This window comes from Fusarium solani (assembly GCF_023522795.1).
Source record: "Fusarium solani strain SB1 chromosome Unknown bctg00000010, whole genome shotgun sequence".
NCBI lineage: Eukaryota > Fungi > Ascomycota > Sordariomycetes > Hypocreales > Nectriaceae > Fusarium > Fusarium solani.
Window position 1 is genome coordinate 934963 of NW_027072147.1, and position 13474 is coordinate 948436.

The 13474-nt window shown below is 52.1% G+C and overlaps 4 protein-coding genes across 4 annotated transcripts; all 4 read right to left on the bottom strand.

Annotated features, from left to right (window-relative positions):
• Window positions 1-2: 2 nt before the first annotated feature.
• On the bottom strand, window positions 3-2264 carry MRS44_014357 (uncharacterized protein; the record flags this gene model as incomplete). The annotated part of the gene is made up of 5 exons (XM_046284781.2): window positions 3-1321; window positions 1390-1501; window positions 1588-1778; window positions 1847-2084; window positions 2217-2264. 5 exons carry the CDS (start codon window positions 2262-2264, stop codon window positions 3-5), a joined length of 1908 nt encoding a protein of 635 aa, XP_046127513.2.
• A 2238-nt stretch (window positions 2265-4502) lies between these two features.
• Window positions 4503-7211, bottom strand: MRS44_014358 (uncharacterized protein; the record flags this gene model as incomplete). Its single annotated transcript, XM_065618375.1, has 3 exons — window positions 4503-4981; window positions 5035-7018; window positions 7071-7211. The coding sequence occupies 3 exons, from the start codon at window positions 7209-7211 to the stop codon at window positions 4503-4505; spliced, it is 2604 nt and encodes an 867-aa protein (XP_065474447.1).
• Window positions 7212-7863: 652 nt separating this feature from the next.
• MRS44_014359 (uncharacterized protein) lies at window positions 7864-9177 on the bottom strand (the record flags this gene model as incomplete). Its single annotated transcript, XM_046271424.2, has 3 exons — window positions 7864-8202; window positions 8254-8728; window positions 8789-9177. 3 exons carry the CDS (start codon window positions 9175-9177, stop codon window positions 7864-7866), a joined length of 1203 nt encoding a protein of 400 aa, XP_046127511.2.
• An 824-nt stretch (window positions 9178-10001) lies between these two features.
• Window positions 10002-11658, bottom strand: MRS44_014360 (uncharacterized protein; the record flags this gene model as incomplete). The annotated part of the gene is made up of 4 exons (XM_046277341.2): window positions 10002-10431; window positions 10486-10870; window positions 10931-11115; window positions 11168-11658. The coding sequence occupies 4 exons, from the start codon at window positions 11656-11658 to the stop codon at window positions 10002-10004; spliced, it is 1491 nt and encodes a 496-aa protein (XP_046127510.2).
• Window positions 11659-13474: the final 1816 nt, after the last annotated feature.

Here is a 13474-nt window from a genome sequence, read left to right on the forward strand (position 1 = left end):
CTTTATTGCTGCCAGGGGGTCTGCTGCGCAGGTCGGGGGAATACGGGCACTGTTTCGAGTTGATCGAGACCACCTCCGATCGGTGCTTGATTGTGCTGCCATCCGGTGCCTGTGGCGTGGTTTACAAAGGCGCCGTGACGGAACGGATTTGTGCTTCCAGTGGGCTGAGCGACCAGCGCAGCTCCCGCCGTCTGTGGCCTTTGCTGCTCCTGAGTTTGCGCTGGCAGCATCGAGTGCCGAGCAAAGGGGTTTGTACCAGTTGGAGTTGGCTGTAAAGCAGCAGCTTGTTGTTGAGGCTGTTGTTGAGTAGGTTGTTGGAAAGGTGAATTGGAAGCTTGAGCAAATGGCGACGTGTTCTGCCCTGGTGATCGAGCGAACGGGTTTGTTGATTGCCGGTTCAGTGCAGGTGTTGAAACGGAAGAGGGCATCTGGTTCGCCTGAACACCCGTTTGCTGGGCCAGGAGCATGGACTGCCTGAAGGGATTGGTGCTCTGTTGCCCTGTTACCATTGGCTGAAGACCTCCATTCTGCACGGGTTGAAGTCCTCCGTTTTGCACTGGCTGCTGAACGGCTGGAGAAGCAGCAGTAGGGAAGTTGGCCACAGAGTCCTGGGGAATTGGCGCAAGAGAACTCGGCTGGAATCCAGGTTGTGAAGTGAACCCTCCGAAGCCGGCGCCGGTAAAGCTGGGCTGCAGGATTTGAGGTTGCTGCACAAGCGCGCCTGTAGGCTGTGGTTGCTGGTAGGGGCTGTTGTTGGCTGCAAAGCCTGTAGGTTGAGTACCGAAGCCATTCTGCTGGAACTGCAGGCCTGTCGGTTGCTGTTGGAAGGGCTGTGCTTGGTTGGTGGTCACACCCAGCGGTGTCTGGTTCTGCTCGATTGAGTCGAAGAAGTCGATCAAATCAGGATCAGGGCCCTTGTTGGCTTGAGGTTTCGACTCGGAAGGCTTGCCACCAGTTGAAGAAGCCTTGATAACCTTCGGGAAGGGGTTGTTGGAGGATGGCTCAGGGAAATCAAGGCTCTTCTTCTTACTGAGACCCGCCCCCTTAGAGCTCGAGCTCCCACCCCCGTGCTTCTTGACATCCTGCTCAGCGAGATACTGCCTTCGGTGGACCTCGAAGTCTGGATCATTCAGGTATTCCTCAAGCTGGCGTCCCAGGTTAACAGGGGCGTGCTTGAGCTTTGGAACTTCGACTCGTGTGTGGTGCTCGTACTGCCGGGCAACACTGAGGTACTGGACCACGTAGTCTGTCTGCTTGGTGAACTTGCGGTAAATCGCCATGGCACGCTCGGCATCGACCTTTGACATTTCGAAAAAGTGGCCTAGAGACGGGTCTTGGTCAGTAAAGGACGCGGACTGAGACATGAGGGGGAGGGGGAGGGGAACCAACCGAGAATGCTAATCAACCCTTGATTGAGAACCTGGAACAACGCCAACAAGTCCAAGACAAGCAATCGGAAGACGGTTATAGTGATTTCGTTTTCGGGCTCGTTTTCCATGACCTAGGGGGAGTATTAGCGCTTCAATGTCTGAAGACGTTGGAAGCAGCGCAAACAGGCGAGCTGCTATGTTCTCTGTATGCACGTACATCGCACTTCAACAAGGCCTCGAGCTGGTGTTGCACCACTTCCGTCTCTCGTAATAGACCCTTTTCGACTGAAAGCTTCTCCAGTCTTGACTCGGGGGCGCGGACCCAATCGGTCTTGGTATCTCGGTATGCGCGCGCTCGCTCGGACAAGTAATAGGCATAATGTCGAATGTTGCGTCCTTGAGTTTGGGCTATAAATTCGTCAATCATCACGTTCGGAGATGTCCGCTCCACCCTTGTCATAGATAGTACCACATACCATCTGTGAAGCTGCTTGTTGCCAACACGTTGCGGTGCGTTGAGAGAAAGGCGAGTGTGACGTCTGGTGAACCCTCCCGAATCATGAGATGCACAGTAATCAGACTCTTGAAGACGACGGTCCATGTGGAATCGCGGAGGCGGTATGTGAGGGCGCGAAAGACTTCGCCGACGCCAGCTTCGCCGGAATGGGTAGCGACGAGGATGTGCTCGATATACTTTGTCTTTGGAGGGGCATTCTAAGGAGAGGAGCTTGCGTCAGCATACCAAGTACAGGTCGCAGAACAAGACGAGAGGCGCGAGGGTTGAGAGCTAGATATGCCGAATCCCGTGCTGGCCGCTGCATGCAAGCAGTCATTCAGACAACGCACCTTGATCTTGGTTGCGCCCTTGACGGACTTTTCGAAAGAGCTAGACATTGTGCTAGCTACTGGGACCTCGGTCGAGCTGTGTGACGAGAGAAGATAGCTTCGGGATTCGTGGGCGCCGAATGATAGAGGGGATGGATCGGAGCACTGAGGTTGGACTGGCAGACCGGGGCGGGATGAGGAAGCAGACGGGCCGGCGGTCGGAGGTTGAGGCGGAGGAGGAAGAGATGGAGGATCGACTCGAGATGGTGTCTTGGTGGAAAGTGATCGTCGCAGGCGGTAGCCGTCACGTCGAGTTGGAGTTGAGGGCTTTCAAATCGCCAGCGCAGAGATAGAGGAACACGAAAGGAAAGAGAGAGAGTGCCCAAGGATCCGCATCCGCGCCGGGGGACGTGGACGAATTTGGGGCGTGGCAGGACCAGGGGAGGGGGTGTGCGTTGTCAGGTTGGAGGTTGGGCGGTGGTGGTTGTCTGGGAGGTGGAGATTTGGAAGAGGAAGGTAGATAGGATGATACCTCCACTTTCGCGTGGTTTATGAGATTATGAAAGTACCTCTATAACTCCCCTTCGCCGGACTGGTGGTTGAATCCGGTGCTGCCACTGTAATGAGTCCAGGGGACGCTACGGGGTCTCGGGCAAGATGTCGTCACCACCTCACAGAGCTTTCTCTCAGGGACCATCAAGTGAGCTCCACTGAAGATGGAGATGGAGATGATGGTGCCCGAAGGATAATGGGGATTGACGCCGCCCAGAGATTGACAATGACAAGAGCCAGGGGTGATAATTCTCTTTAGCTCTTGCATCTCGGATGCAGAGAATAGGAGTCCCGCTGTTTGTTTACTCGACTGTGCGACATGTCGGTGCTGATTGTCTGCAAGTGGCACAGCATGTCTCTCTTCATTTCGGCTTGGAGCATTCATGGCAATCACGCAAACGGCAAACTGACACGGCAAACTTGACATGGATGGAAAACAATGTGAAACAGTTCAATTCTCCCAAGCTATCTGCAAACAACCATTCCCGCCATACTTACCTGGTACTCGAAGCTTCAAATTCTGCTGCCGGGTCTCCCCAAGCCGCACAAAGCCAACAAGATCAAGAATCCCTTTCCATTCGTCATAAGTCAGAGCTGTTTTTCATCGCGTCCGATGCTTAACAAGGTCGGTGTGTCGAACGCCCATTTCATGATACCGACCTCTCCTCGCCCCGGAACCGCTTAAGCCGACCCGAAGGAAGGAGGGTTTCGAGGTCCGGAGAGGCGGCATCTGCATCATATTAGGCACGCGGTTCTCATCATCTGATAGATTGTTAGCAAGAGAAGCTTTCGGTGGTGTCGTGCGCTTTTTGCGCGATTGGGGGGACTCACGTTTATTTGAATGGAAGGGTCATGAGGAGAAAAGAAAAAGAAGAAGAGAAGGAACGCGACCCGCGCAAAATTTAAAGGTTTGCTGGCGGGTGGGAATTGTGGGGTTCTTCGCCGTGGCTGATCCTCGGCTGATTTTCTTGTCTTCACCTCATCCTCACCCTATACCTTCACGCGCAAAGGTGTGAATGACGGCGAATTCGCACAGGGAAGCTGTCATGTGGCCGTGGACTTGTTCCGTCGCAGATTTACAATTCCAAGATATGTGCAGACATCTGGGTGGCTTAGCAACACTGTGATTGCGTGTTCTTTAGCCAAGCTGCGTCTGCGCCCACTTCACAAGCCAATCAGTCAAAGCCTGATCAGATGCTACGGTGAGAAGATACCCGCTTTACATTGGGCAGCTTACTGTGTCACGAGCATCGGAATCAAGGTAGCACACCCCAATTCAACACAGTGGCCTCGAGTCAGTTCAGTGACTACTGTTAGGTACAGTAGAGAGAATTCCTGTCAACGCGAACTCTGCTTCGTCCGTGTAAGCCAGGGATGAAACTCCTAATTCCAAGCAAATGTCGCCTCCCAAGTACCTATCTTGTGAAAGTGACTGTGTCATGGGTATGCAGGTGATGGAGATTCAAGAAATCAGCTTAGATAGGAGTGGAAATCAATGGACAAGTATCACTCCCTAACCGTGGGATCAGAGTTCTGACTGTCATTCTGCATCAACGCCGCAATAAAAACGAATTAAATATAGTAGTCTTGATGCAAAGCCTTCCTTGATTGACAGCCAGACCATTGACCAGCTGGGGCCTTTGCACGCTCAAGGATATGAGTTCTTGACCAAAAAAGGGAAGAACAGAAACAACCTGTCAAAGAAAAAGTGTGGAGGGCATGAGAAACGACTATGAAAGAATGGTTGGGACCATATCAAACCAAATCAACTCCCCAATCTTCAGCCTCTAACCTCGCAATCAGACCCCGTAGCTCCTCAGAGACCGTCGAAGATAAACAAGCAGAAATGCCACTTGTGTACAGGGCAACACCGAAAAGCGGGACAGGGGACAATAGGGTCGCCAAAATAGCGGCCATCCTGCTAGCCGGCGGCACGATTCTCACCATCCAGTCTCCTAGATCTATCATCGATCTAACCCACCTGGAGGCATCCACAAAGCTCACGCCGTGGAAGTCGGGATTCCCGGCCTGTTGATCATCTGGCAAGAATCTCCCGCTCTCAAGTGTCAAGAACCCCACCGTCAAGGCAGAACTCATCACATTTCGGTGATGAATCCAAAACTCCTCCTCCTCCTGGAAAGAATCTGCGTACTGGTCCCGGGAAGCTTTGATCAACGAAGTGAGACAACCCCTGATTTGGGAGAGGACTGAAATCCTTCTCTGTTCGATTGTATCTGAAAGGTCATTAGCTAGGTCATATAGGTGTGAGCATATGCTTCCCACATACCGACGATGTGTCTAGGCATCTCAACCCCATACTCATTCGGCTCTTGATCGATGCGATGCGTCGCCTGCTGCTGTATTATACCAGACAACTTCTTGAACTCGGGGCCCATCTGAAATTTCCAGAGAACCCAAAGCCAGGCTACCGCGTCCCTATCCAGCGACTTTGGGATGCTTGGTAGCAGGGCTGCAGTCCATTTTTTGCCTTGTGTCAAGTACGGCTTTCCAAGGCTGTACTTCTTTGTCAGTTTCAAGAAGCCGACCAAGACATCGAACTGGACCTGATCCGGGATTTCGGAGCTTTCGGAGCAACTCGCACGCTTGATAGCTTCCAACAAGGCGAAAGCAAGCTCGTCATCCCCTTGCCCAGGCTCGGAAGGGAAAGCGCGGTCTTCTGCATCCGAGACGGCTCTCTCTGTCGGCGTGTCCGATTCCCATGCATTATCATCCAACCAAGCCTGGATGCTGACCGGGAGTACGCAACTTGCATGTGGTTGAGGCAAGGAATTAGCCTCCACTACGGTATGAACACAGCGTTTCCCGCCCTGGCATCTCTCAAAGGATTTCAGGATGAAGCTTGATTCTGAATCGGTCCCGGCTGCTGCAGTTGGAAGCGCATCGCAACTCATGGACTCGAGGGGAATGGTGTAGGGGAGCGTTTTCGAGGTGGACAAGGTGTCCATTATTTCCAGAGTTACATGCTGGCATGAACGCTGGCACGGCTCCTGGATGGCGAGGGTCTGGCATGTCTCTGTGAGGGAAATATACCAAACACAAAATAAAAGGGATTTCGATATGTGAGAAAGACATGCCTGCAAGTGAACCGTCTCTCCAATAAACGCAGAGGTCGGCTGTTGGAGGTCCATATAGATAGGAGATTCCTCATCCATGGATTCCACGTCGGAACAAGCGGCCGTGCATGGAGCTGAAGTAAGAAAGGCGTAAAGCTCTTCGGGACCAGATTCGACGCATCTTGTCCACTCTTCGTCAGTCATGGCCTCCACGACATCAACAAGTCGAGTGGTCGTCGCATCCCGTGTCTCATCATCACTGAAAGCAGATCGGTACTCTTCAGTGTCAGTGCCGATGCTTAGTATCTGGCCATTGCGGCAGATAATATCGTATTCCCGTTCCTGGGTCCCGTCGTCGAGGCCCGCCATCTCAGATTCTCTCGGTGATGAACCACCACCGTCACTGGGTTCATCATCTGTCTCCTCTTCCGCGTCCTCATCTTCCGCGTCGTAGACATCAATAGGCGCTTCTAGACCGCCTAAGGATTGAGTTTCTCCTCCTTTCTTCTCCAGCCCAGCCCCAGTCCGCCTGGCGGAGAGCACTGGCTGGGTACGAGTTGGCAATGGCGTCTTTGACCCCGGTCTCTGGTGTCTGGCAAACGTCTTTGTGCTTGACTTTGAGCCAAACCTGAGCTTCTCTGTGAGTGAGCGAACGCCTATGACGGGTCTCTTAGGGCTTTGGCAGTTGGAAGGAGGAGAAACTGGTAGAGGTATCTGGCTGAGCTTTTTGCCGTTCTCAAGTGTCTGCAATGCCTCCGCCTGCTTTCTCATATTATCATGAATAATTTGGAAGTCTTGTTGTGTTTGCTGTTGCCTTAAAGTCATTGTGTCAGCCCGGACGAGTATTCGGCATTTGCAAAGGCCACCATACCAAGAACCCAGGGTCTCCAAGTGCACTAAACACAGTGCCGATTGTAGGGAGGACTTGGCATGCTCAGCCGCCTGTATCAAGTCCCGAATGTCTTGTTCAGCTAAGACGAATTTGCACTTCTGAAATATCAGCATGAACTTTTCAGATGTGGAAGACTTCTTCTCCAGTCCTCTATACTGGTCCAGGATGTTCGCTGCCTCCTTTCTGACGGTTTCAAGTCTTTCATTGACGAACGCCACCAGACTCTGGCTCTTGCCTTCAATCTGAATCATCTGGCTGCTGATGCAAGGTGAGTTTTGGATCATGCTCGCAAGAACTGTCTGGACCTGTACTGCATCAGAATCGCGTCTTGTTGGATGCGGCGAGCTTGTGTCTCACATGGGCTAGGCTTTCCAACTCTTCCGAGTATCGCTTCCACGCAGCTGGCGCATTCTTAGCTTTGCCGTACAATTTCTTGGCTCTGTTCACCACATCCCAAATGGTGATTATGCTAGAAGTTGCACCAAGGATTTCGGCCATAGCGGCTGCTGGATGGGACTCAGAGGTCCTGGGACAGGACTTGGATTGTATGATAGAAAAAGGGTAATCTGTCGCGCATCGATTATTTTAGTGAGCATATGGCACACCATTTTATCATCACGCTGCCAAGATGGGCTGGTCAACCTAGAGTGCCTCGCCAAGGTGGCTATCCACTGAGGAAGCACGCCGGAATTGGAGATAATAAGAAGAAAATGCCTAGCGGGGCTTGGTCGAGCTGATTTGCCGTTGCAGATATGGCGTTTGTTGCCCGCGAAACAACCCAAGAGGTGCATATTGAAACGAGGCAATCACTGTTCTTGAATGCCGACCCGTGTGGCAGTGCCGGGCGCAGTTGGCACATTGTAGCTTGTAGCTTCAAAATTTCAAGCGGTTGGGAGCTCAGTTGTCTACCAGCCTTGACGTAGGCAGACTGCTAGGCTTCCAGTGGGTGCTTGAATTGGAACGACAGCGCAGATGGTTGGCTGGGCTGAGTGCCAGGCGTTTTCTTTTCGACATGCCGTTCATTTCTCCTGACTGTCATTGACAGTAAATGCCCCTAGGTGAGTTTCGTCTCCAAATTATATGGTAATTTAAGCAACTAAGTATAGATAAGCTAATGAGAGGTTACCTAATATGTTCCTAGGTAAACTATCTACTCATCCCAGATCGTAGCAACCACAGATCCGGTAAGTTGCACCTGTCCCAGCTTACCACCCTCCTCCTCCGAGATGATTTTACCGGACTTGAGATCCCGCTTCCAGATGACCACAGTTCTGTTAGTCTGGAGACCAACCGCAATCTTGTCTCCGGCCTTGTTGAATGAGAACTGACGGGGCTGCCAACCGCCGGCCGGGGCTAGCTGCACGCGCTCTAGCTTGCCGCTTTCTTTGATGCGGAAAGTCGACAGGGTGTCATCAGGACCAGATCCTTTGATAGGGGAGCTGGCGAATGACTTTTCACGGTTTGAAACAACTAGGAATCGTTGATCTGGCTGAAATAGAGGTGAGTTTCATTTCTCGAAACGGGAAGTCGTGGCACTTACACTCATTGCGATCTCGCTGGTAGGAGCCGTGTTAGAAGGGAGGCTGGCATCAATCGCAGGGATCTCAAAGACCTTGGTGAACTGCAGACCATTCCTCTTGTACTTGACACGGTAAGAGTACACCTTCTGGCTAAGCTCGCCATTGAAGAAGAAGAAGGTTTCCCCATTCTTCATGACCCTGAAGACACCATGGCGAGGGCCGGTACCGGCATCAGCTTTGAGAACGCCCACCTGCTTGATAGGCGCGACGTTGTCATTGTCGTAGGTGTAGACACGGCACAAGTCACCGCCGAGGTCGGGGATGACAATGTACTTTTGCTTAGGGTCGATGATGACGTGGTGAAGATAACTCCTGTCCTGGCGGGAAGGAATTGGGCCCGTCTTGCTGATGTTTGGGAAGATTTGCTGGAGAGGTTCGGTCCCTGGGAGGGCACCGTTCTCACCAAGGGCATATACAGCCGCCGCACTTCGGTTACTACAGCCATATTAGCTCTCATTGGGACAACTAATCAACGTAGTAGGTCTGTTTACTTACTATGAAGCACTCACGTAACCTCTCGCTCCGCTACCAGTGGTGACGATCTCGCCAGCAACGCCGCTCAAAGGAGCAGTAACCCGACCAATACGGCTCAAGACTCCACCCTCTCCGATGGAGAAAGAGTTGAGGGATCCCGAAACGGAAGTGCTCGCACCGCGGTCGAGGCAGTAGAGCACTCGGTTTGGGTGATCGAGCGTCAGCCACGAAGGATTGGCCTGACAGTCGGTCGTCCTCGAAGTGACAGCCAGATCATAGTTTTCATCAGAGCCAGTGAGAGCCAATGTGGTCAGGTTACCACCCGAGTCTGCCACAAAGAGTGTCACGGCACCAGAAGAAGCAGCCCAAAGGGCCGAGGTGAGGAACAACTCAAGAATTCCACAACGCATTTTCAATCACCCAACTGAAGAATATAAGAAGGTATGAGTGATGGGAGACGATATCAATCAGCATCTTGTGGGGAACGGTTCTTAAATGTGTCAACGTTTCAAAATAGGCTTTACATGGCTACCCCGGCCCATTGCGAATACACCCCAACTAGCACCGGGAGATGATTGCCCCATCAAGTCAAGCCCTGAGCAAAGGCCACCTATAAGAAAAGTTTAACAGCATTTCCGGTTTCACGTTTTCCGATGTTTATTTTTCCGTTGTGAAATTTGGTGATGAACAGTCAAGATTGGTCAGCTCGATTAGCCTGAACAACCCTGCAAGTTAAGCATAGTAACCCGGTATGCTTGGAAGCTGTAATGGAGACGTGTTGGACGGATAAGGAAGGTAATTACGTTTGGGTTTATTAGAGAAACTCTGACTATATGAACTGCCATCTTGCGTCGCAGACTTGGCTGATTTCCTAGGCCTGCGGCTCATTGGGGTCTCCTTCATTTGTCTCTTTCTCGAAGATATCTGTGTGAAAGACTCGATAGAAGCCGATTTAGGGGCAGCATGACCTCCCTCGGCTGGTTGAACTGCGCGGACCCGAGTCTCCAATTGGCTGATGGCCGGTGAAAGACATTAGACACTTCTATGCTCTGAGAGAGCCTCGCCGACTTTGAGTACTAAAATTGACGAGGCCTTTAAAGAGAAGTTGCACCAATACATCCAAGTCCCACGATACATCAATCGGAGCCGCGGATGTGATGAAATGACCGGAGCATGCGTGTTCATTCATGATGTGGTATCCTATCCTAGGCTCTCAATCCAAAGCGCCCAACGATCAAATCGTATATCGGAAAAAGCTTGCATCATCGCCCCTCTCCCGCTCAGCAATCTTCTCCTCCTCAGTGTACTCGCTCGGTGGCTTGTACGATGCATCTCGCCGAGCATTCTCGCGGCGCAAGTGGATGGTCATGCCCACAGCCAGTATGAACGCCATGGTCTGGCAGCCCAGGAGCGTGCCGAAGCCGGGGAAGTATCTTGGAGCATCCTTCTTCAGGAACAGGTATGCTGCGACAACACCTCCGAGGTTACCACAGCTCACGTTCATGGCGATTCCCACACCTCGCTTGAGGGCACCACCGATGTTGTTGCTGTTCCAGGCAATTCCCTGAGGCACGCTGGGGAAAAGACCCGAGGCGAGAAGAAAGCAGCCAAAGTATCGGACTCCGGCATGTTGGACCGCCATGAGTAGAATGAGCCCAACTGCGCTGAAAGATTATTAGCACATCACCATAGTAGACAACATGGCTTCGGGAACCTACGCCATAGCAATAAAGACAATCATAAAGATGCCTCGTTGCTGCACTTTGTCGGCCCACCAACCAGCTCCAACACAGACTGCGCATGCCACGATGTATGGAGGAGTGCTCATAAGCTGAGCTGTCGTGTTGGAGTATCCAAGATCGCGAACGATTGTCGGCAGGAACAAAGAGTAAGAGTAGACTCCAGTAAAGGTTCCAGTGGCCATGAACATGTGGATCCAGATCTTCCAGTCACGAAGAGCGTCCCAGACGTACTTTGTGTCAAACTCATCCGCTAGTGACGATCGGTCAAGCCTCAGGCGTTCCTGGATGTGCTTTCGCTCTTCCTCGGTTATGAACTTTGCTCGCTCGGGGTAGTCGGCCATGAACTTAAAAGACGCCAGGGCTGGTAAGAGAAATATGGTTAGAGATGACATGGTCATGCTTGGAGGGTATGTCAACGTACCAACCAGAACTGTGAGAAGTCCCTCAAGGATGAAGATCCACTGCCAGCCAGAGAGCCCTGCGACACCACGCATCTCCATGATGCCGCGAGCTAGTAGACCGCCGAACGCACCTGCAGCTGTGGCTGCAGAGAAGAAAATTGCCATGCGGAAGCCGCATTCGTGGCGTCGATACCACATTGTGATACTATACAAAGTAAGCCAAAAACGTGACAATCATGAGTGTTCGAGGCACCAACTAGTAGGCAATTCCAGGAAACAAGCCACCTTCAGTCAGACCGAGGAAGCTTCGTGCAACGAGCAGACCCGGGTAGCTCTGAACAATTCCCATCAGGGTGCAGCAAATGCCCCACGCAACCATCATCGAGGGGATCCAGATCCATGGCCTGAACCTCTTCATGGCCATGTTGGATGGGATCTCGGCCACAACGTAGAAAGGGAAGAAGACGGCCAGGGCATTGTTATACATGAGGCCCGACATGCCAAGGTCAGCCTCAAGCGTATCGAGCCGAGCGTTGCCAATGTTGGTGCGGTCGAGGAAGGACAGGAGATAGAGCAGAGCCACAAAAGGTATGATGACCCAGTCAATCTTGCGGATCAACTTCTTTGTGTCTGCCTCGCTCCAGCCCGCATTCTCAACTGAGCCGGTCTTGTCGGAAAGGTTCACATTGTCGGGGCGTTCAGCAATCTGGACGCTTGCTGCGGCGCTGCCTGGCGATTTGTCCTTCATGGCGAAGTGCGAGTCAAAGGGTTAAAATAAAAGGGGTTGTAGAAGATGTCGAGACAATGGCCTTGAGGAGTGATGGATATGCGAGGATTCCCGTCAGGGCATACATATTTATAGCCAGGCCCGGCCAAGATGTCTTGGTCCATGACATGATACCATGAGACGGTCAAAGTACATCCAAGGGCCGCCCCATAGCCTCGGATCGACATCTATCCTCGGATCGACTGATCGACTCGACATGGGGCGATGGTTTCTGGGGTAAACACAGGCGGGGAGGGGGAGCTAGCCTGGGCCTACACGAGTCGGTGCCAAGGCATCAATCCATTGCGACATAATTGCTTGGCTCTGAGGGGCTATGTACAAGTCACTTGGCGGCGAGTCTATGGAGGCGACAAGTCTGAGCACGATGTATACATGCTCTGGAGAGACTTTATTGCACTGGTATCTACCTATGCTATACTGAGCAAGCACACTTGATCCCAAGATCAGAATCTTGATCACCACGAACTCCCTACGGGGAGAATTATGCACTAGGGTCAAATTAAACTTATTTAGACTACATTAGCCTTCCTCGCCCGCCATGTTCCATGTTGTTTCTTGGCTTGGTCAAGCTCCGCCTCCCCTCAGTTGTGGCGGACCAGCAGCCGGACCGCGGCCGGACCGAGAATCTGGGTCATAGCCGAGCGGGAAGAAGATGTGGGGGTAGATCATTTTTTGGTATTTGCAGATGATCTCTCTGACAAGGGGATCATCCCTGTTCAACGTCACCTTATCTTCCTCCTTGATTCCCCAGACTCCAGCTCGGTCCCTGACTGGCCCTTGGAGATCAGTTCTGGGCGTGGAGACCCCGCAAGTAGCTGCTTGACCTGCTCGTCTTGTCTTTCCCCGCGCACCTTCGGCCCGTGCCCGGACTCTTGCAGCCAATACGACAATGCCTGGCATAGGACAAGAGTTGCCTTTTGTCAATCAGAGGTTCTGTCCTCTGTTTCTCAGTTCCTGGCCCTAAAAGATCTCTCGACTCTTCCAGAGCAACATGTTCAGTGCCTCGGTCTCAAAGGGGATTGACATGTCGGCATGTTCAGCCCTCGTATACAACCGCTGGCAACAGAATGGGAACAGGATTGAGAAATATGATTGGTGATAATCTCATGGTGGTAGAGACACACCCACTTTACACCACCCTTCGCGCCTTTGAGTAGCTCGCCATCCTTCTCAGTAGGCACATTGACCTTGGATATGCCTGATGTAGTCGACCACCTTCGAGACTCGCCATCGGACTACATTCACTGCAGCCATTTTGTTGAACCGCTTGCACAGGGGATTATGGGCGAGATAGTTTCGGCCCTTGCCTCCATAAAAGTACTTTGGGGGGGGGGGGGATGTCGTTTTCTGTGAAGACGGCCTTGAACTGTTCCTACAGCTCAACGTGTTCTTTATTATAGTTGAAGCCCGGCCCTTGATGGGTTAACTAAGCCAGAAGATCGTTCCTACAGCGACTTGCTCTGTGCAGATGGATTGTTTGCAAGGTAAGCTTCTGCGTATGCGTTCAACCATATTTTGAGATCATCATCGACACCGTCAGCCAGTTCGGACAGGAGTGCCTCCAACCTGCTTAGATCGTTGCTGACTGGTGGCACGTTTGCGCCTGCAAGCCCATTATGTTCTTTTGAATTCATTTGGTAGAGCATGGTTTGGTAGGGATATCTCTGGGCGTCTTACTTGATCTTGTCGGAAGGAGCTGCAAGATTTGCCACAAGATTGGTCACACCCGTGATAAGACGTGCTGCCTCGGGGTCTTGAGTGATCGACGCCGGCTGTC